Source organism: Apiospora hydei (assembly GCF_038363865.1).
Source record: "Apiospora hydei strain CBS 114990 chromosome Unknown utg000004l_segment0_segment0, whole genome shotgun sequence".
Classification (NCBI taxonomy): Eukaryota; Fungi; Ascomycota; class Sordariomycetes; order Amphisphaeriales; family Apiosporaceae; genus Apiospora; species Apiospora hydei.
In genome coordinates this window covers 4,927,341-4,949,685 of record NW_027117363.1, presented here as the reverse complement: position 1 = coordinate 4,949,685, position 22,345 = coordinate 4,927,341, and the positions used below count along the sequence as shown (strand labels likewise).

The 22,345-nt window shown below is 52.9% G+C and overlaps 5 protein-coding genes across 5 annotated transcripts; 1 reads left to right on the top strand and 4 right to left on the bottom strand.

Moving 5' to 3' along the window:
* Positions 1–1,625: 1,625 nt before the first annotated feature.
* On the bottom strand, positions 1,626–2,354 carry PG997_004087 (uncharacterized protein; the record flags this gene model as incomplete). Its single annotated transcript, XM_066808402.1, has 1 exon — positions 1,626–2,354. The coding sequence occupies one exon, from the start codon at positions 2,352–2,354 to the stop codon at positions 1,626–1,628; it is 729 nt and encodes a 242-aa protein (XP_066672020.1).
* Positions 2,355–3,150: 796 nt separating this feature from the next.
* PG997_004086 (Solute carrier family 40 member 1) lies at positions 3,151–5,079 on the bottom strand (the record flags this gene model as incomplete). The annotated part of the gene is made up of 4 exons (XM_066808401.1): positions 3,151–3,582; positions 3,648–4,683; positions 4,746–4,798; positions 4,873–5,079. 4 exons carry the CDS (start codon positions 5,077–5,079, stop codon positions 3,151–3,153), a joined length of 1,728 nt encoding a protein of 575 aa, XP_066672019.1.
* Positions 5,080–6,123: 1,044 nt separating this feature from the next.
* Positions 6,124–6,417, bottom strand: PG997_004085 (Calcium channel subunit cch1; the record flags this gene model as incomplete). The annotated part of the gene is made up of 1 exon (XM_066808400.1): positions 6,124–6,417. The coding sequence occupies one exon, from the start codon at positions 6,415–6,417 to the stop codon at positions 6,124–6,126; it is 294 nt and encodes a 97-aa protein (XP_066672018.1).
* Positions 6,418–9,464: 3,047 nt separating this feature from the next.
* Positions 9,465–16,024, bottom strand: PG997_004084 (calcium channel subunit cch1; the record flags this gene model as incomplete). The annotated part of the gene is made up of 5 exons (XM_066808399.1): positions 9,465–9,963; positions 10,025–11,880; positions 11,943–14,312; positions 14,377–15,304; positions 15,360–16,024. 5 exons carry the CDS (start codon positions 16,022–16,024, stop codon positions 9,465–9,467), a joined length of 6,318 nt encoding a protein of 2,105 aa, XP_066672017.1.
* A 3,499-nt stretch (positions 16,025–19,523) lies between these two features.
* Positions 19,524–22,066, top strand: PG997_004083 (uncharacterized protein; the record flags this gene model as incomplete). The annotated part of the gene is made up of 3 exons (XM_066808398.1): positions 19,524–19,730; positions 19,789–20,001; positions 20,057–22,066. The coding sequence occupies 3 exons, from the start codon at positions 19,524–19,526 to the stop codon at positions 22,064–22,066; spliced, it is 2,430 nt and encodes an 809-aa protein (XP_066672016.1).
* Between the last annotated feature and the right edge of the window lie 279 nt (positions 22,067–22,345).

Below are 22,345 nucleotides of genomic sequence, written 5' to 3'. Positions count from 1 at the left end.
CGCCAAGAGGTTGGGTTGGTGGGTAATGTGGGATTATTCTCGGTAGTTGGCTCCTTAGGAGAGGAGAGAACTGCGAGTAGCTGCTTGCCGATTTGATGCGGCAGTTCCTGATGTCGCCGGCTTTCAGGGGCACAGGACAGAAAGGGGCGGGAGAGGGGTGGAAAAGATAAAGCAGAAAAGATAGTGCATCGGAAGTACATGTGCTCTCTTGTGATTTGCTCGATATTCACGGTGGGTTTGAGAGGCCTGGATCACTATATGGTGTATGAAGTGGTCAAGATTTTGGTGTGGGAGCAGACACCAAACAAGAGCGAGCAACATAAATATTCTGGACAGTCGGATTTACCATTGACATCAGGCAAATCTGGAGGGCTTCATCAGTGTTACAGCGTATTCTACAAGAGTCATACATAGCCATAGAGTGACTTGCAATGAAAGCCTTATGACTTGGGACAAGAGAGTTGATTGCGCTTGTCAAGATGTGATGCACTCAACACCAACTTATCATTACTGGCCTTTGACTATTGTACATGATGTGAATGGTCGGGCACAGCATTGAATATGATACCGATCCGGTTCTCTTCGCACAATACATCAAGGGTTATTGCCGTCCAAGAATACCTCCCTCTTGCTGCCTCACTATTCTACATGTCCCGGGTGAATGGGGAGGGGATCGCCACCCAGATCCTTCCTGATTTCCCTCCATGCGGGAATCGTACACAAACTTGCGCCATCCGATAGTGCATATCTCCTCCCCAGACTGCCATGTTTCCCTGCTGCCCCGCCGTTATTAACAAAGCACGTGGCTCATCCTGCTCACCCAAGCAATGGCGCCTCTCGTCAAGCCATGTGTGAGGCTTCCGAAATGTTTGGGGAAGAGGATCAGTGATCCCCGTGTTATTTAACACGGTCTTCCGGGTGCCTCCTAATGTCGTATAACGCCATCGTGGTATCAAATGTGCGTTCTTCGATATGCTGCAGTGATGAAGGCGGAATCCCATTCGGTTCTGAAAAAAGGAGCGGGACTGGGAGATCTAGATGAAGTTGTTACCTATTGGGCGGTCCAGTTTACAACAGGGGTAGAATAGATAGTGTGCAGTGATACTATATGCGATTAGATTCATACATTGCAGCTACGATGACCTGGTGGCAGTACATTGTGACTTGGTGCAATTATTGTATTGACTGGGCATGTCGAGATGTGACGCATGCAGAGCGGCCCATCATTATCTCTGCTGTCTAGCTATTGTACATGTGATTCGGGAGGGTAAAGCCAGCCATGGCCCTTCAGCTGTCCCTTTAATGTCATGAATCATCGCCGTCCGAAAAAAAACCCTTCCATATTATTACAGCAACCCATACATCCTCTGGCCCCGTCGTCATCACCCATGAAGCTGAAGAAACTGAGTTGTTCACGGCCAGGAAGCCCTTGGGCGATTAACTAGAACCTGTCCTTCTTTTCTCTAGCCCCTCGTATCCTATCGTACACCGCTCCATGTCCTGGTTGTTTTTGTTCATATAGATGCCCGGCTCTTGCGACTTTGGTGTTTCTTCTATTTGCCTTGGGCACGCCATGAATCCATACCAGCAAGGTAGGGTGGAATGGCCCTTTCTGGCCGAGATGTCTACTCGCCGAACACCTCAGGGCGAAGGGCGAAGGCAACTCTCCGGCCCTGGGGTCGATTGCTGCGGGTAAGTTGGGGAGTGTGCCGTGCTGCTTGTTGGGAGTGGCGGGCCTTAGCGACTGTGAGTCCCTCCTCTTCTGCAGCCTCGGTCTCGAAGGCCCAGCTATCAGAGCTGCAAGATGATGCGACCGACCAGCTGTCCGAGCCATTGTCGCGGTCTTCCTCGTTCGACTGTTGCAGCGCAATTGTGCCGTCTCGCAAAGCGGCGCTCTCCTCGAGGGCCAACAGGATCTGCTCCTCGGTGAAGGGAGTGTGTTCGAGGTCATTGTCGGGTCCCTCTTCCGCAGCAACATCGATGTGACAAGCAAGGTTGAGCTTCAGCACAGGCGGGTCGACTGCCTGGGTTTCGCCGTCCTCGCAAGTTATCTCACGGAGTTCCCGTTCTTGAAGAGGCAGCATCGTCTCGAAGTAGTCGTCGATAATTTCGAGGTCGCTGCCACTATCTGTGTAGCTAACGTCGCCGCAACCATCCTCAGGTTCAGATCCGGTGCCTGATGGGATAATGAGAAATTCGTCGTCAGGCGAATATTCATCGTCAGCGTCGCTTGAATCCGTGTCATCGTCCATGACCGGGCACGCGACAGCATATCGCTTGTTGGCATTGACGGGCTGGGTGCGAGGCCTGTCGACATCTCGCATGGAGATGACCCGGCTAATGTAGGTCGCCATTTTCGAGACTGTTCAAGTCAGTGGCGCTCTTCGATTTGCGGATGATGGCGGATATCCCTGATTCCTAGACAAAAATAGGAGCTGCTGACCTTATCTAGAGTATGGCGCAAGCTGCCGCAGGAGTTAAACGTCAGAAGGAATGTTCATTGCCAAACCGGATCCTCAGATGGCAGTGATGGTTGAAGGTGAAAGCTGTGAACAGCGACAAGGTAGTGAAAGTGCTTTCTATATAGAAGGCAGGAAAAAGGTGTTTGCAATGATAGCAACGTCGATCCCTCGTGTAAAAATCCCTAGCAAAAAATTGTTGATGCTTTGATGGATGATGATGCGGTCGACCGAGATGATGATGATGTGAATTCAGTTCTACTGGTGGTCGAGGAAAAGGTGCTCGTGTTCTGGTTCAATGGCAGCTTGTTGACCAAAATAATGGAGAGTAGATTTATGTACTAAGTGCAATCGAACAAAAATACCGGTTGGTTGGGATGGAGAATTTGTGACCGATGCGTGTTCTGTAGGCGTGGAAAGATGGGCAGACAGGAAGGAAGACAGTGACAGGAGAGGAGAGACAGCAAGGTTGGTGACAATCAAATCAACACAATAGGGACCTGAACAATCTGCAGGTTGAATATCGAAAGTGGTGGGAGGAGCCGTGATTGTTCTGAAGCAGATTCGGTCGTGGTGGTTTGCCAACTAGAGAGGGACCTATCCAGCCAGGCCTACGAAGGTACTCTGCTTATCACTCACTATCTCCCTGAACCTGTTCGTCTGGCCTTATCCGCAAAACCGCCAGTAAGCATCACCTCCTCGCGTTCCTACCCCATAGTCCCAGCTTCTCCCAATGCAGCAGATGCCCCCTCTGCCCCTTGACCCAGCCGGCATACAGCGCCCAACTGACCGTCACCGCCACGAAGCTCGCCAGCGCCAGCCACTTGAACTGCTCCGTCCGCGGGAAGGAGATGGCCGCCGCCGCTCCCAGGATCTCGAAGACGTTGACGACGGACGTCTCCACGCCGGCGAACTTGGACCTCTGGTGCTCGGGGACGAGGACCTGCGTCAACTGCTGCGTGGTCAAGTCGAACACCCAAACGCCAAAGCGGGAGAAGGATAGGAAGGAGAAGATCACCAGGCTCCAGCCCCAGTCTGGCGAAGTAGAGGATGCAGGCGAGGACGTCATCTCCCGCCCCTCCCTCGACAACGAGATGGCCCACAGAGCAGCAAGTACGGGAGCCTGTATTAACGTGTCAGCGGGACTACCCTTGCTGCTCGGCACACTGCCCGGGTGTTCCAACTTACTAGATTCAGTACTTGCCAACTGACTCCCCACAGGCCGAACCGCTGTAGACCTACCAGGGTCTGCCCGTCAACAGTGTGCTGCTGCTGCTGCTGCTCGTTGCTTTCGATAAGTCCAACCTCCAGCTCATCTTCCTCACCCGCCAGGCTTCGATGCTGTCCGTACGCCTTACCCATGTATTGGATGCCGAGAGGAGTAGCCACCGTGCTAGAGATCTCGAAGACTGACCCCATGGCTCGGGCCAACGTGATCGTAGGCAACGAGTAACCAATGTTGATGAGGTAGGTAATGAAGGTCGCTCGCCAGGTCATCATGTTGAAGTGCAGTAAAGCGAGGGCGATCGAAGGCACCCAGACCGTGGTAGAGAAGTACATCTCGAAGCCCACGAAGCACTGGCGAACGCGACTCGTCCAGGGCACCGCCAGACCTGTAGCCGGAGTCGGAGCCGACACCGAAGCCGCCCCAGAGCCAGACGGAGCTTTCCTCGATTTGGGAACACGGAGCACGGGACTGCTGTTCCACACCCCCTTGGCCGAGACGATCTCGATCGGGATGCTGACCAGACTAGTCAGGGCCGAGTAGAGGACCCCTATCCGCACAGAGCCCGAGGCCGAAATGACGACAGAGATCAAGATGGGGGAGACGGGCTTGCAGACGAGGTCGATGCGCCGCATGACGGCGTTCAGATGGGTCAAATCATAGGGCCGTCCCGGGGCCGCGGCGACGGTGACGACCCAGTCCCTCTCCATGGAGATGAGGTTGCCGGACGAACTCAGGCGCTCGATGATGCCGAACGCCACGGCGACTACAAAGATCACGTGCTTGAGACCATCGTTCTTGGGAAGGACGAACACCGTCTCCCCCTTCACGAGGTCCTCTTGGCTCAGGATCAGGAGCCAGAAGAGCGAGCCAATAATGACCGAGGTCCGGTTGACGGCGACGGTGGTCAGGAGGGTCCGGAGCCGGTCGGGCGCGTTCTGGACCCAGCCTCCTATCGAGCTGGACAGAACGATCATGGCCAGGTATATGATGATCATGCTATAAGAGAAGATTAGTTTATTTCCTTTTTTGGCCAACATCTGGTGAATGCCGGAACTTACCGCAACGCCGCCGCGACCAGCGTATCGGGATAGGCCGCCGCCGTGAATAGGATCTAGTCGAGGGGGCCGTGTTATTTGGTATCGCAAATAATCCTTTTAGACGGTGGGTGCATCGAACAGAACTTACCGCAGCGAACTCGTACCCGCGCGCATTCCAGGTCGAGAAGGCATGACTCACGTACAGCCTGGCAGCCTGGGCGCTTGTTAAGCTCGGCGTGGTGGTTGACGGCGATTGTTCCGCCGGACGACGACGCCGATCATGTCCGTCTTGAGCGGCCATCAGCTCCGTCAGCTCTTCGTCCTCACTGCTACTGCTACCGCTACTGCTATCCATTGCCGCATGCGTAGGCGTCGGGACTAGAGGGAGTATCGAGTCAGATGAAGGTTCCGTTGACACATGCCACATGTCGTAGGAGCTGCATTAGTGCCGACACCGGGGCTAGCAGTAGTCATGTAGCCGGAAGCGGCCTGGAGGGCAGGAGGTAAGATGCAGGCAGGGAGGATGTGGGCAGAGACCCCCGCCTGCCCGCAGTCCCGGTCGCCGCACAGCGCTCGGCCGCCAGCAACACCTCCAAGGAGTACTCACCTGCTATAGTATAGTATAAGCCTCTTCTAGACGATCAAAAGAACATAGACCTGACTCGTAAACAGTCACTTGGATGGAGAGCAGGGGAATGGAGTGCGGCTATATGCTTCCAGAAAACCCCACACCATATTAATGAATTTCTCACATCAACTCAACACATCTAGTATAGTTTGTTATACGCGTGGGTGCATACATCACTGAGCAAGTTTGTCATGGTTATGGTTGGGTTTGACGTGTGACTGTCCAGAGACAAGCCGACACCGTATGTTTTGTATTCAATCAATCGTCTGTCTCTTGAAGATCCCAAAATAAATCCATCAGCCAGTTGGTCCAAGATGTTGGCCGCGGTCCCTAGCAAGAGAGCAAAATTCTCCTGAGCGCCATTCACCCTAGGGTCCAAGTGGACCGAGCTGCCATTCCCGTCGCATCTCTATAAAAAAATCGAGGTTGCAATCATCATCAATCAGATTCCATAAAGTGTTGTGTGTGTGTTTGCACCACTGTGTGTGTGCAAGTGTGTGCAAGCGTGTGCGTAGAAGTGTTGTCTCCGTCATATCGTGCCTGAATCATCGGCGAACCAGATCCAGGGCCCTCCATCTCCTGCAGTACCAAATGCCCGCGTCCGTCTCCAAAAAAATACCTCCATCCAGCGGGTTGTTGTAGAATAATAAAAGTTAAGAACTATGCCTCTTCTCTGTAAAGTATGTAGAGACTTGGCCGTCAAGCTTTGGGGCAAAGCTTGCTTGAAGGTTGATGGCAGCTTATACTGAGCCGAGCCGAGGAAGGTCTGCTCTAGAAATGGCCCATGCGCTCCTCCATGCCGCCCCAGTAGACAATGGGCCGCGGCTCCAGCAGGTTGAGCTCCGAGCCATGCACCTTCTTCTCCTCTTCCATGAAGACGATGGAGGGCTGTCGGAACATGACGCTGTTGATGGTCTCGGTGGGGGTGCTGGAGGCGCTGGACACAAACGAGTTGCGCGAGCTCGACGACCGGGACGACGCTGACGAAGCCCGGCGGAAGCTGGTGCGGATGCCGGCGGGAGAGAAGCGGGACCGGATGGTCTGGAATCGGGATGGAGACTGCATCTTGGCCGGGGGCGATGAGATGGATGAACGTGTCAAGGACAAGCCGGCGTGGTACCGAAAGCCAGAGAGGGTATTAAGATGGCGGTCAAAAGAGGCTCAGCCTTCGGGGGTTTTGAAGAAGTCAAAAGTTTGGTTTTGAGAAGCGAATGTCGAAGTCGGTTGACTGAAAAGATAGGACGATCTATTCTGACCAGAGAAGATAGAATAGAGCAGGAAATAAGTCAAGGGGTCGGGAAGACGACTTGATAACACAGGTCGACTGAGATAAGAGAGAAGGAATCGGGACACCACACGCGAGAGTCTGATCGGGAGAGGGAAGAAACGGAGGCCAGGATGGGCGACCAAGGCCGGATACTTATTCCAAGCTGTGACCTGAACGGTCCGCCAGGGCATTGATGGAGGCGGCGCAGGACCCAGAGTGCCAGAGTCCCAGACTGTAAGTGGCAGGGAGCGGAGCAGAGCAGAGTAGAGCAGGAGCGGCACCCGCACCGGCAAGACAGAGCTTGACTTGACTGACACACACACACCTCCAACGCTTGGCCTGACAGGCCAGGCTGACAGGGATCGAGGTTGCGTGGAAGGCGCAACTAGAACGGTCGATCAAGAGGATGGCACTCTGGACGAAGAATGCGACGGGGCATTATGGGGCCATGGTGCCAGAAAGATGACCCAGCTCCGGAGTCCCTCAGGGTCTGCTTGGGTCTGCTTGGGTCTGCTTGGGTCTGCTTGGGGCTGCTTGGGTCTGGTAGCCCCAGGGGGTTCCATCGTAGGCGAGATTGAGATTATGCAACACTACATACCTAGGTAGTTTAGTTTGCAGGCTGTCATCGACAAGCCGAGTTTAGTCATGCTGCCAAGGCAGGTACGAGACGGCAAGGCGTGTATGCCGCCACACAGTCCTTGCCCGGGTTTTTAGAGTTGAGCATGGGGAGGTTGGAAGAAGACGGTATGGTGTTTCCCCTTCCTTTTTTCTCTCTCTCACAAACACACACACACTCTCTCTCCTTCTCCGTTCACCAGGATCCTACGGTAGACCATACGGCAGCTTTCCCAATGCAGCAGGTGGGAAGATCAGGAGGAGAGTGAAGAGGAAAGTGAAGGGGGAAAAACAGAGAAAAGACGGAGTGAAGGCGATGAGAAAAGGTGAAACAAGCACTCCCTGGCATTCCCGTCCTGCTGTCCCAAGGATGTAACAGTCTCTTGGCCAGTGCGCCCTGTTGCCCACCATGGACACGGGACGGACGGACGTTGGAGGAGCACCAGTTTGCAGTCTAAAGGCAGTAGCAGGTACCATAGCGTTGGCGGGATGTGCCTGCACGCAATTCCTACTTTATCCAACTACTCCATGTATGTGATGGAAGCTTTGATGGGGAGTTGGTTGGGGCAGAAAGGGTAAATAAAAACCGTCGTCATCCATCATCACCATCTTTGCTTTTGCAATCGATGTCGTGCATGCGTGGTGGTGACCAAGAGCAGGAGCAAGTGCAAGTGTCGAGTTCAAGGAGTCGTTAAGGTATGATCGTCGACAGGGATCCCGTGACGCGACACTCAACCCAAGACAATGCCACTCCACCCGAAGCAAAGGGGTGGGGTTCGACAGAGTCGCGGATTCAATGCCAGCCGTCGTCGTTTCACGGCTCCTTGCTTCAAACTTCTGGAGGGGCTCCGGCAAGGCCGCAGATCGACTCGGCAGCGAGCAACAAGAAGAACCCTTCTGGAAGATCATGAGGCTCATTGGGCTCATCGGGATCATCGGTGGGCGACCGCAAGAACCATCAAATCGTCTCTTCTTGGACCACCTATTTTTATCCCGTTTTAGCATTGGACGACAACGCAGGCGAAACAAACCGTCAAGCAAGCGCTGAATCACGCCAATGTACGGCAATTCGTCGCGTTGCGTTGCGTGACTTGGGTTGGTGGAGAAATTATGTACGTAAGTAAGTACCTAAAGTAGGTACCTTTCACTGGCGGGCTACTGCCTACTTGTAGAAAAAGGGCCCCGCGAAACCATTACATGGCGCGTTTCCGCTCTTGGCTTGGCCTAAAGCACCTCGAATGGCATGGCTTTTCACTAGGTATCTAGCATTGCCTAGATGTGAGGGAGTACGGAGTACCTAGTCGTAGTATATTTGTATATACTACGTATGATCATAAATAAGTCACTTATATATAAGTAGGCCGGTCTCCCGAAGGATACAGCCTCTACACCCCGTGACATGCATCTTCCTGTGGCCAAATGTAGTGGTCTGTCGGCATCTGTCTCAGATCGCCGCATTCCTGTTGAGCCCTACGCCATGCCATGCCATGCCTATGCGCATCCGCATCGTAAACGCGTATCAGGCCATACAGTATAAACCCTTTTTCTTTTGACCGAAATAGAAACTCAACACTTTGTAGAGTTGAGGCACTCTTGACCTGGACATGAACCACAAGGGGCAGTGTTTGTCTTCGGGTTGTGAATCAACCCAAGATACATAGATGAATCAAGCGGCGGATTCTGTCCATGGGCTGTGCTGTAGTCATGTGTGAAACTAGATACTCTGGGAGCTTCTTGACCGAAATAGAAACTCATGAGTTGCAGCGTTCAACCCACTCCATAATAAGCCACCGTAGTTTATGCAGTTTGCGCACCCCCCCATGTGCTGGTCTACATAGTCTTACGTGAACTGTTCGCGATTTTCCTCTACATGACGATGGGCCATTATTTACATTCGAAGAGACGAGGCCGATGACTCTGCTACAAAACTATCTCGCTTGCTAAATGAACAACGCACATGGCCTAGCCTCCTCCTCCTCCTCCCGCTATGGTGGTGGTATCGTATCGTAAACTAATTCTATATGCATGCAACCTTCATCCATCCAAGCCCTGTGAACGTATTCGGTCGGTCGGTTGACCCATCCAACCCTGAATCGCCGGCTAAATAAAACAACCCTATTGCGCCTGCTATGCATTTCATTTGTAATCGTGAGATTCGCTCCTGCTCCTGTCCCTGCCCCCGCCCCCGCCCCCCGCCCGGCCCCTCCTCCCATTTGTACCCCTTTTAATCTTAATATGCGCTCCAGTCCGTTTTCCTGACAGATTTGCGGATCGTCGCACTGCGTCTAATACTCTCGACCCACACCGAGTCGTCCAACAGCTCCCGTACCTGCGCGGGACTGACGGAGCTGCCGCGCCTGCTGTTCGCGGCAGATGAGGTTCCGGGCTCCTGCAGCTCAAAGCTAAAGGCAGATACCTGTGTATCGTGTCTCGGCCTCGACGGTCGCGCGCGCGGCTCGCTCAGCGGATGCGCCGACGAACTGTCATATCCTGTGTCTACGTTCGAGTTCCAACTCTTGTGGAGTGGGCGTGCAGCGTTCGAAGCACCCAAGAATTCCGACGACCGACTGGCGCTTTGCGGTGTCACAGCCATCGTAGAGCGCTGCGGCGGTTTAAGCCGCTGATCCTCGTCTTCTACGAAGATATCAGGAACATCCAACTGGGGAACTGCCGTCATTCTTCCCGACTTCTTCTTGTCGATATGTCTCTTGAACTTGCGTGCCCAGTAGCTAGAAAAGATTATTAGCGGCTTGTTAGAAACTGGGGCGACAACGTGTGACGTAAACTTACAGTGTGTCGAAGAACCCAAGGACGACTCTTCGACGAACTTCTTCCTCAACACGCTGTAGGCGGGCGCGGCGCCGGAGAAACTCCTCAAGCCTCAAGCTCTTGCTGTCACTAATGATGTTGTAGTGCGCCAGAATCATGAGTACAGTGGTGAAAGAGATGCCCCTGTCCGGATCCGCGGAAACCATGACTTCTTCAAAGAAGACGTTAAACCGCCGGCGGCGATTCCGAACCTCCTGGACGTCGATCTGGTTTAGTCTTGCATTGAGTTTGCCGATATCGACCCCCCAGGCACTCGTGGAGGCCGCACCTGACGCGATCGACGTGTGCCTTGCCTGCGAGGGATCATTGCGAACGTCCTCAAGGATGGACCGAACGGAGTCTTCCGGCTCGTAGATGCGCATCGTAAAAATGCCAGAGAGCTCCCCCAAAAGTCTGGGAAACTGTTCTTTGCTGATGAAACCCGTGCCGGCTGGGTCAACGCTGCGCCATGCCTCCTTGAACCGCCGAATTTCATCTCGGTCAACGCTAGGGAGCCCACTAGAACGTTGATATACATAGGAAAAACTCTCGTAGATGAGAGAGATGAACAAGTTGACAAAGAGATACATGCTGACGATGTTCCACCCAATGAATAAGCCCCTGGCCCAAGCTGTGCTTCCGCAGTCGCTGTCGAAAAATTCGGCGTCTTTAACACAGAACGGTGGCTCAATGGTTGCAAAATCCTCCATGATTTCGTTCCAACCTTCTCCAGTGCTCATGCGGAACATCATCACCAAAGCTTTGGGCACAGTCCGGAAGTTCAAGTTTGCATCCTCCGAGCCACCAAATCTGGTGAGACTGAATGTCTGGGTGAAGGCTATGGCGAACACCAAGAAGAATACTAGCCATGTAGCCAGTAGATTCACAATAGTTGTCAGACTAGCGGCGGCCGTCTTGAAAAGCTGATCCAAAGCGTCATTCCGCGGGATCAACAAGAGCACAATGGCCACCAGGAAGAATTTGTGTAGTTGGTTGTAAGTATCATGGCCCCGGTTGCTCTGATTCAGGAAAGATGTGGCTAGAGCACCGGTAACGGCAATGAGCGAGAACATGTCCCAAGAGCTTCTTCGAAATCGAGCCCAGCCAAGGCCAACAATGCGGATGATGATGTTTGCCATGTAGGTAAATGTAAAGACCACGAATAGGATATCCCTTGTGCGTGTCCACCAATCTGGCTCGGGTTCGAACTCAGCCATCAGGAGTATCAGATGGAAGACGAGCACGCCGGTAATGGCCGTATACCACTTGCCGCGTTTCTCAATGGCCCGCTTGTGGCACCATTTCTTCCATTTCCTCTCGGAATCGTCGTAGGAGCTTTTTGACGGCGATATCTGCCTGAGGAGTTTGCGCAGTTCGAGCCACGATCTCTGCTCAGCAGTCAAGAAGGCCACACCCGTTTGCTCCGTGTAGTTTCTCATGAAGATGGAAATGAACAAGGTCAGAATGAAAACCGTGGCAAGAATATTGAAGACGACAAGGAACATGGCGTTTCCTGGGGCTGCGAGGTCGCTGGGCTGCTCACCCCTACCAGTGATTGCCTGAACAGAGAACGACACATCTGTCCAACCTTCCTGTGAGACGATTTGGAAGAGGATGAACATCGACGAGCCAAAGTCGTCGAAACTGTAGAAAGGGTTGGCGGCGACGCGAGGTGCTAGCATGGACCAGTCTTCGTTGAACGGGGTGGCCTCGTATTCGCCAAAGCATTCAGAGAGGTTGCCGACGTCGCCATCATTGCACTGGACGAGCAGGCCGTTGAACAGATTCAGTGCGTAGATGGCGAACGGGATCAAGAGAGAAACGGATACAAACGCGGCCTGAGTAAACAAGTAAGTAAGAAATATAGGCCTTTGATTACACTCGAACGAGGATGACTTACTCCAAGAATTTTCCAGATGCTGACAATAACGAGAGAATGGAAAGTCTGCCTTGCAGTGTCGCTGATATTGAGCAGGCGAAGAGCTCGCAGAGCTTTGAAGGCACCAATGGCTCTTGAAACGGCTCCGTCATTGGCGAAGAGAGTGAGGACATTGATCCAAAGGGTGATTAATACGATGCCATCGATGAAGCCCCAGGAACTGCGAAAGTAGGCATTGGGGGTGAAGAAGAAACCATCTGCCACAATCTTGATGATTGCCTCGATGGTGAAGACCACAGCGAAGCCCATATCAACCCAGACAAACCAGTTGGAGAACTTGAAGGAATGTGTCTCGAAGTACTCCTTCTGGTACAGCGGAGTGGTAACACAGGCAAGAACCACCATTGCCACGATCGCGGCGTAAATAAAGGCCGAGAACGTATACCAAGCAATCTTATTTGGCTCCACGCCATCGAACCTCTCGTTTCCTCTTCCTGGCCCGACCAGTCTCTGGCACATGCGCCGGATGGGGTTCTTTGGCGTGAAGATATAAAGAGCATTATTGTAGGTTGGATGTCGGGCAAGGTACTCACGTTGTGCCTTTCGTCGAGTTGATGTAGCAGACACCGCCTCGCGAGCCATTTGTCGAGGATCGAGTGTCTCATTTGGACCATTGAAACGAATATTGGAGTAAAAGGGGTTCGGGTCCTTGTCGATGAAGAAGGAACGCAACCTGCTCCAAACCCCAGACAGCAGTCCAGGGCGAACATCCCCAGCACCTGCGCCCTGCTGTGGCGACTGTCCGTCAGCGGATGCCTGCTGCAATGGATCCAAGCTATCGTCCAGAAACTCGCGAACAACGGCATCTTTCAAGAGCATCTCCATAGTGGCAGGCCCATAATCGAGAGGGTCTTTCTTTCTCCGAGTCTTGCCGAAGGTGAAGATTGTCGACAGAGCTAAATTGCTCTGGTTGCTCCCGAGCTCTTTTCGCTGCAAGAACGCCTTCACTTGTTCCAACCGCTTTTCATCTTCTGACACATCAAAATTTTCCTGAATGACCGCAATGAACATGTTGACCAAAATGAAGAAGGCAAGGATGAACCAGCCGATAAGGAACATTGAGCCGTACCAGGAGGTTCCTGTGCTGGTCGTGTAAGAGGTAACGTTGTACAGTATCTCCGTCCAATTCTCGCTAGACAAAATCTGGTACATGCCAAGAAAGGCATTATAGATATTGTAGAATGAGATTCGGTTGAGCTCGCCATCTTTGTACAACGGCAATTCGCCTCGAAATATTTGCACGGAAAATATGGCCATGATGAATGTGATGAGAAACACGAAAAGCAGCAGGTTCGCAATACCTGCAGCGTTTCCCAGAACAAGTAAAATCAGCTTTCGTGTGATCGGAATGGCCAAAACCACGCGATAAATCCTGAGGATTTGGAAGCCACTAAGCCATGCGTACACTTGTCCCGAATTGTGTATGGGCGGCAGGATGATGATGGTTGTGGCTACTGCGAGGAAAAGATCGAAGAGATTTCGGTAATTCCTGTGAAACCCCCTCCAATTGGCAGCAATACGAATGGCGATCTCGATGTCCAAGAGACTGGTGACGATGATTTCCACAACATGAATAAATGTCGCACGGCTTTCCGGCATCCTAGAACTCCGCCAAGCCTGCGTTACCAGGTCGAGCGTGATCAGTAACACCCAAATAATCGAGGTCTTGTCATATAACTTCTGCAAGGTCGATGTGCGTTGCAGGCGGTCTTGGTCTGGCACAACGCCCATTAATGGTTCTTGGCTAGAGGTGAAAGCACTGGACTTGCTTTCCTCTCGAATAACTTGGAAAGAGGATGTAATGACAGCGATAAGCAAGTTGGTCATCCATAGCATCATGATCATGATGCCGGCTCCAAAGAAAAGAGCAGACGTCAAATAATCCGAGTTCGAGGTCCAGTACATCAGATCAGACCATGTGTTCGCGCTCATCAAAACAAAAACCAACTCCAGCGAATGGTAAATGTTGTCAAAGTTGACAGTGTTGTTGTAGGGGCTCTCTTGCAGTAGACACAAAGACCCCTTGGGACAGATGAAGCCCTTGGGATGTGTCGTGGCAAAATACCGGTCCGAAAAGTTGTCGTTGCGCATCCTGACCCAAGGAAGAGCTGTTCCATTTGGATCCAGATGGCCACCACAGAAGACTTCGTCGTTGGTATAGGCCGCAGTCAAGTTGTTGGGGTCTTCCGGGTCTACCCACACGCATTGCCGGCTCAAGCTTGTTTTAAAACTTTGAATTCCGATAATAGCGAATAAGATCCAGAAGAAAAGGATAAGAAAGGATACTCTGAGGAGTAAGGGCGTCGCCTTCTTGAGACTTCGTAAGATAATCTGGTGGAGCGTTAGCGGTGCCAGTCTCTATCAAAGGGGAAAGGGGAAAGGGGCTTGAACATACGGAGGTACCGTTCGTGAGAGCAAGGAGCCTGACGATCCTGAGACAGCTCAGCATCCGAAAGATCCAGATGCGGTGCTCCGCCTCTATGCCCGTAATGCTCAAAGCGAATGTGATCCAGAACGAAACCACTGCAACGAAATCTAGTCGATTGAACCCGTGGCGTAGAAATGCCCTCCGAGCCAATTGCATCCTCTGCGCCTCTTCAACTGTTTCCGGTAGCCTCTGTCCATGCATCATCGTGAACGAGCGGGCAAATGTGTGAGGACCAAATGAGTCTTCCCTCGGGGTCGGGGATTTCACAGACTTCTGCCGCTGCGGCTTGAAGACTGCCTCATACCTCTCGGATACAAGTTTCTTTACACCCTTGCCTCGATCAATGGTGCTGTACTCCGTCGCATTGAGTACAAAACCAGACACAATAATGCGAGCGATGAGCTCTATAGTAAAAATGATGAACAGAACCAGCATAGCCCAATCAATTGCATTGCCGCCCCATCTCTCAGGTCGATGATTTCCCTCTTCATGGACATTTGGGGCAGCTTCTACAGCCAGCAAAATCGTTTGCAGCACTATCAGGATGAGAATGAACGGCTCCATATAAGGGTTGACCAAGACATCGCAGAGTCGTTTTCGGATGGGATTGTCCGGGGAGAAGATACCGAGTGAACGGCCTTTTAGCGGGTTAGGCATAGGCCTCCTGGGTATCATCGGAGGTTCTGGGGCGAAGGTAAACCGATCTCCTCCAGCTTTCTCAAGGGGCGTAGTTGGGTACACCTGAGATTGATACGATGTGTCGCCCATAAAATCAGGCGGAAGTTGGGATCTACGTCCATCTGCGCTGGGCGATCTAGAGCGCGACCGTCTCTGCTGTTGCTGCTCGAGGGTCTCTGCCTCGCCACTGATGTTGACCACACGCTGGGACATGGCCCTAACGATTGTCCCAGCTCGGTGCAGGGCCGCCCCAGGAGACCGTGAAAGCCGACTGTCCGTGGGCGTAAGGGGAGTTTCCATAGCTTCGATGCTTGTTGGATTCGAAATCCGGACCCAGATCGAAGCCCAGCATCTTGGTATCTCTGGGCTTGGGCGATTGCGCACCATCCAGGTCCGACACAGTCTGGAAGCTGCTTCGCGGCTGGGATTCACTTAGCCGTGTAGTATGCGCTCCAGATATTGGCTGCGCAGAAGCTGTTAGCGGCGCGCTATCCGAGTCGAAGTAATCGCCGCCCGAAGGCTCGTCGTAATACGTCGTCTGCATCGCATACGGATTCAACAAATTCGGCGACGACTGTCCAGGCGATGGGTGAGGGGGATGTATCTCCGGAGGCAAAGCAAACTGAAGAGCTGCAGGGTCGATAGGAGAACTTGGAGTTGAGCCAACATGCCCGGGGCGGGAAGTGCCGGGCTCTTGCTGCCCGCCCTGTGGCTGTTCCCAATATGTCATGAGTCCAGGCAGCTCGCTGTTCCTCTGCATCGAGGGCGAGGGCGAGGGCGGCGATATCCTTTGGACAGGTTGAAGACCAGTTGGCGCCGTGGCGCCCGTGCTCCGTCCTGCTACATCTTGATCGTGCTCGCCTGGAGGCCTTGCCAGGTTTTGTAACGGTATCGATTGGGGCGACGGGGGAGGCTGTTCCGGATGCTGTGACGACATGGCGATCTATGCCTCTGGCCACCAAGTCAAGGACCGGGGGAGTGATTTGGGCAATTCGGCCAGCGCAATGCGCGAACGCAATGGCAATTAATAATTTAGATTGATACCAAGAGCATCACGAGAGAAGCGAGTGTAAAAGGCCAGTCGCAATTGTGGTTTTCGCCCTTCCAGAGTATAAGTGGCGGCAGATGGTCGAGCAGGTTGATTATTGTTGTCGCCGTCGCGGTTGTTGTTGTCGTCGTCGTCGTCGTCGTCGTCGTCGCGTCGTCCCGGATCTGAAGAAGGGCGACAGGGAGAGATAGAGAAAGAGCGAGGGACAGAAACGAGGATCGAGGGCCCGTTGTTCAACAAGGACCAACTCTATGTTGTTGACTGGAATAGTCTTGATCGAAGAAGGAAAGCCGGTGCCTGGAGTCTGGAGGTTGGATGGAACTCTGTCGCGGGATTCCAGCGTTTCGTGGTTGGTGGAATAGGCAAGGTAGCAAGCCCAATTGCTCTAGTGCATGTACAATGTATGGGGGAGGCAGACTATGTTGGCTGATGTGAAGGGGATTTCAGATGTCAGACTCGCCCTCGAAGTTTCCCTCGCGCTGGAAGGGCACTACATTACTTACTGGGATGCGATTGGGGGTGCGCTGGTGCCGTCTGCAGAGGCATCCAACAAGGGGACAGTGACCAACAGACGATCCGCCCCTGCGGTTCCTCTCAGCCTAGGCAACCCGTGCGCTGCAAGGTGCCGTCAAGCCCCCATTGCGCGACCTCGGGCTAGAGGGGGGCAACTTGCTGCTATGCTCGTCTGGTACTAGGCGCCCACGCTACCAGGCAGAGCAGGCACTAACCCGGCCTGCCAGCTGCTGCACTAGAAGCCTACGCCAACGGTCATCCTCTGCAACTTGGGACGCCCCTTGCCGGCGGCCCCCTTTCGGAGTGAGACACACATCGTGCCCCCAATCCCCCAATGCACAGCAATGCACTATTGATGCAGCTACAAGGTAGGTTCCTCAGCATGTACATGCTCACTCTACATAAGGCCATCGGCTCAGCCTCAAGACTCTTGGCTCCAAATCACGCAAACACGAACAATTTGGGGTCGACGAGCCCCCAAGGTTCCAGCCCACTTTGTGTCTTTGCGCCATCCCATCCAAACCAGAGTTGGAGTGAGTTGGGTATGATTTACAGGATTCTTCATGGCGAAACGGAACCACCCGCCAAGACGGGTTTCTACTGCGCCCACCATCGCAGCATGGAAACAAGCCACCCTCCCCTTGCGGCGTCATAACTTCAATGTTATCATGTACCACTGCACTGGCGCATTGTGTCTTAGCAGTCTCTCGCTCTCTCCTCAGTGCTGATCGGCATGGCTTTGTCACGAAATTTACCTAATAAATCGGCCTCGAATCTGACCGATCGAATATCGCAATATGGCAAATTACGAAAGATTACCTCCCAAAAGAGCTGAAACCAATTCTCCTCCTATGTAGCAGTGACAGCTTTCTTCCGACATTTAGACTTTGAAACACTTTGACCTCGGATTAGGACCTCGATGCTTCCGGGCGATGTATGTACTATGTCTGTATTCTAAAGGGAAGGTTGGTTCAAGGTCAGGCCACGATTGCTTTTGCATAGGTACCTACTGCCTTTGCGTGCCACAACAATCTTTCTGGATATTCCGACAATGCCGAACTGGATCATGGCATGGAAGAAGGCCAGCTTGGCTTGACTAATAGATTACTGCTCGGTGGGCAGGACGGCAGGATTCGAGAAGCAAGAGAAGACGATTGCGCGTTGCGTTGCCGGTAATTCATCGGTCATCTCTGCTTTGTGGGGGGGGGTCATTAGACGCGAGACACCGGAGACACGTCACAAGAGCGACTAGAATTCCTCCTCCCCCCCATCTCGGCATGCGTTCAAACGCAGGCATGGGGGTCCTGAAACGACAAGCTATCTGCTTCTGGCGCTGGCAGATGGACCCTCTCGAAAACCGCGATGATAGCGCTGATCTTGCATCTTCTCTACATTAGCCTCCCCAGTCCTGTGCATTGGTCGTTTTGTTGCTTTGTTCTGGACAATCCACGCGCCCATTTGCTGTTGTGTAAGTTTGAAGCGCATTCCGTTGTCCATGCTAGGCAGACTACATAACTGTAACGCCGTAGTGCCATAGCAATTGCTTCGGATCGATCTTCAGTCGCGAACTTCCTTCCTGCCTGGACCTCAATTCCCACATTAGGTACATCGCGGATTACCTTTGAAGCACCCTACATCAGATGCCTTCCCAGGGACAGGAGAACTACGACTATACAAAATATCTATACATGAATGACTACATACTACATGTAGATAACCTTACCGATAATACATTAGGTACCCATAAAGACTCGGAAGATAATTGTCATTTTTGGCATACTCCTTACTAGCAACATTCCGCTAATTTGATTCTCTAGATGCTTATAGTATCACTGTGATTACTGCTAATTACCACCAGCTACTCCTTCACTGGCTATTCCATCGATAGGTAGCCAGTCATCTCCAAGCCAAGTGCTCCAGAAGATGGTAAAGTGAGTTTAGTGGTTTGCTGTACTCCGTACCTCTTAGTATTATACCACCTTCTTTTTATGTGAGATGATAGGGGCATCTGGCTGCTATAGACCTCCGTCACAAGCTCTCTTGGCAGGCTACTCCTGTTTACTGTAAAATCCTGGACTACCTAATGTAGCTACACGAAGGTAGGCATGCATGCACGTGTTGAGATAGGTATAAATTTCTTATTTCTAGAGTTATACTGGTATTGACCATGCCTAGCAGCATGGGAAAACAGGGCAACAAGCAGGTGGTGCATGAATAACTTCCAGCACGAGAAAGCAGGGCAGCCCATAGGACGTAGGCATGCAGAGTTCCAGGTTGCTGAAAGGTTGAACGAAGGGGCCTCTGGGACGAAGGCTGTTGTTGCTATCCGCAGTGGCATCAAAGTATGTATGTATGCACGTGATAATAACCACTCAGGAGTCAGGAGGATCAATATTTGGAGGTTCGATCAAATGCGACTGTGCCAGGGTACGTTCTTAGCTAATGCCGTAATGTCAGCCCGTCGGACTGCGCGGCGCGTTTTTTCTTAGTGGTTTAATGGAGGGACCGGCCGAACGCGTTTGCAAGCTTTCCGGAACGTGCCTCTGGACACAAAAATACCAACATCCAGCAAAGCCTCAAACCTTGCATCTAATCACCTTTGCGTGACGGCTGCCTGTTTGGTTCCCTTTGCTTCATTATTGTCAATACCGATCCCGTGCATAGCAACTTGCATCGGCCTGTCAAACATCCTTTCGGGCAGTTGTTCGTTTTCCGGTCGCCCCCATGGTTCCAGCATCTCCATCGCATCTATCTCCCTTGACCTGACCTGACGACATCTCGCGACCCCCTGCTACCGCGAAGTCACTAGCAACCTTGTTCCATCCAACTTTCCCGCGCACACCATCAGCCACAGCCCCCATCGCAACTCTTCAAGATGGTCTCGTCGAGGAAGCGCACGCGGCGCGATGCAGAAGCCGAAGCGGAATCCCCCGCGCCAGCAGCATTGCCATCAACCCCGGAACAGTCAAAAGAGGCATCGCTGTTGCATCGCATCCGGAACATGTGGCAGTTCGCCAACCTCTTCCAATGGATATACCTATTTGGCAAGGTCGTCAAGATTGACGACAGCATTGACATTGACGTAAGTAACAAGTGAGGACAGCAATTGGCCAACGCCCCAGCTAATTATGTTTGCGTAGGTTTTCGAAACAGAATGCCTCAAGTCGCAATCCACGGTCCTCGTCGATATCGGCCTGTGCCTGCTCAAGTTTGTCTCGTCACACCGCGGCCTGACTCCCGACCTGTTCGATGAGTATACGAGGCGCCAGTTTGTCGCCAAAGATCCAGAGCATAATCCCTTCGGCACGGAGGAACAGCCGAACAGGTTTCACGACTTTGATGTCCTAACCAAGGTAAGCCGATAATACCGCAGGCGGTACTGGCCACCGGGCTAACTCAAACATGTAGCTTCGTGTTCTTCACAAGTTGACGCAGTGGGTAATGTTACACCCTGAACGAATCCGCGAGAAGATGGACGAACAGCGCGTGTCCGACCAGACCGAGTGGAGGATCGAGCCTTACGGCTGGGACAGCGAAGATCGCACATACTACCTGCTTGATGACGATCGTCTATATCGCATGACGGATGCTCCGCCCCCAGACAGCACCTGGAAGCCCAAGAAGAACACAATAAAGGCCAAGGCTGCAGCATCAAGAGCTGCCAAAAGGCGCCGTGTGTCTAGATCTGCTGCGGCAGACGCAGAGGATGACGAGGGACCAGGTTCTGAGGCCGAGGAAGCCCCCGAGCCCGAAGATGATGGTCTCGGTGGCGCCAAGTGGGAATGCATCGCCGTCAGCCTGCCAGATGTACAGGCCTTCTTGGCCACAATGCGCAAAACGCGTGACGAGAACGAGAAAGTGTTGCGGGATCGCATTGAGGAGGGACTCGTTCCCATTCTCGAGAAGCATGAGGAATCGCGAAAACGCAAGGCCCTTGCGCGAGAGAAGGAGTTACTCAACATGGAAAAGCTGGCACATGCCAAGCGCTCCAGTCGCATTGCCAACAAAGCAGAACAACAAAAACAAGAGCAGCAAATCCGAGAAGAGGAGGAAAGGCACCGCCGTGAAGCCTTGGCTGCGAAGAAGGAAGAGCAGAAGCGTCTCAAGATAGAGAAGGAGCGGGACAGCAGGCTCGTCTCTCGGGAGAAACGACTCCAAGAGCGCGAAGCACGCCGTATTCAGCACGAGGAGGAGCTTGCGCAGTTGTCCGAAGACAGCAGGAATCTGAGCTCAGGCACTGGCCGCGTATCAGAGCGTCGCCTCCAAGCCGAAATCGACAGAAACAAGCAAGCATTAAAGGAGCTCGAAGACGAAGAAGAGTGGACATTTGATTGCGTCTGCGGAATGTACGGCCAGGTTGACGACGGCACTCACAGCATAGCATGCGAAAAGTGCAATGTGTGGCAGCACAGCAAGTGTGCAGGTGTCAGTAAGAAAGAAGCTGATCGCGCTGACTTCCACTTCATCTGTGGCGCTTGCAAGAACAAGGACACAAGCTCCAGACAAACGGTGATCAAGCTCAAGGTAAAGAATCAAGATGATGCTTCATCTTCCCCGGCTTCTGCCAAGCAGGCCGAAGGGTCACTGCATGGAGGACTGGCTGTTGAGATACCTACGAAAGGCTTGGCGAAGCCCGACTTGTCTCCTCCGAGCGGTGCAGGCTCACAAAAGCCATCTCTCAATGGTATACAGCTGCAACAAGGTCTCAAGCAACAAACAAAAGCAGTACCTAGTATTCCCGTCAAACCGGCAAGCCAGGCACCGGCAATACTTCCTCCATCGCCATATACACTGGGTGAGGGGCTCAACCCTTTCTCTTCACCACACCCCCAACTTTCCCCTCCGCAGCAGTCTCCCAATAAGTCTCGGGCGTACTCCACCATCAACCATGGCAACCTCCCACCCAAGGGGCTATTCCATGTATCACCCTCCAAGACGAATGGCACCAGCCTGGCATCGTCGTCCAGCATGCCTCCCCACGCGGATGTGGCCGTCCCGTCTCTTACTGCCAGATCAGACTCGCCCCTCAAGCAGCCCCTTGAGGCCGCAGCAAACAGCCTGCCCGCGCTATCTCCTCCCTCGGTGTCCTTCTCCTCTGGACAAACCACAAGCAGCATCCCCGCCGGTCTCTCGACGCCACAGCTGAAACCGACCCATCCCGCCTCAAGCCCGCGTGTCTCGACGCCAACGCTGCCTCCGGCGCAGAACGGCCTTTCACCCCAGAAGAAACGCTCCCCGCCGCCCCCATCGGCAAACTCAAGCAACGGCATTCACTCAACGCCGGCGCCGGCCATATACCCACCATCCACTTCGCTATCCCCGTCGCCCAAGCAGCAAATCAACACACCACCCGTCAAGTCTTCAGAGCCTGCCCGCCCAGCTTCGCCGCACTCTAGTGGTACTACGGGGGGCTTGTAAGGCCCGTGGAGAAAGGATGTGTGTGGTACGATGGCACGGATATTGAGGCTTATTTTTCCTTTGACGCGTGACTTGTACGTCAGCTTTGTAGTTCATATAGGATATACCGTGGGTATCGGTTGTGTTTTGTTTCGCTGTACATAAACGTTAGAGAGGCGCACTGGTTACGGCAGATTAGAGAGGACACTTTGGTTGTCCACGTGCATGGGCGTCTGCATTCACCAGGGTCAAGTGAATGATTGCATGCTTAATTGGACTTTGATGTACTGCAAGAGATAG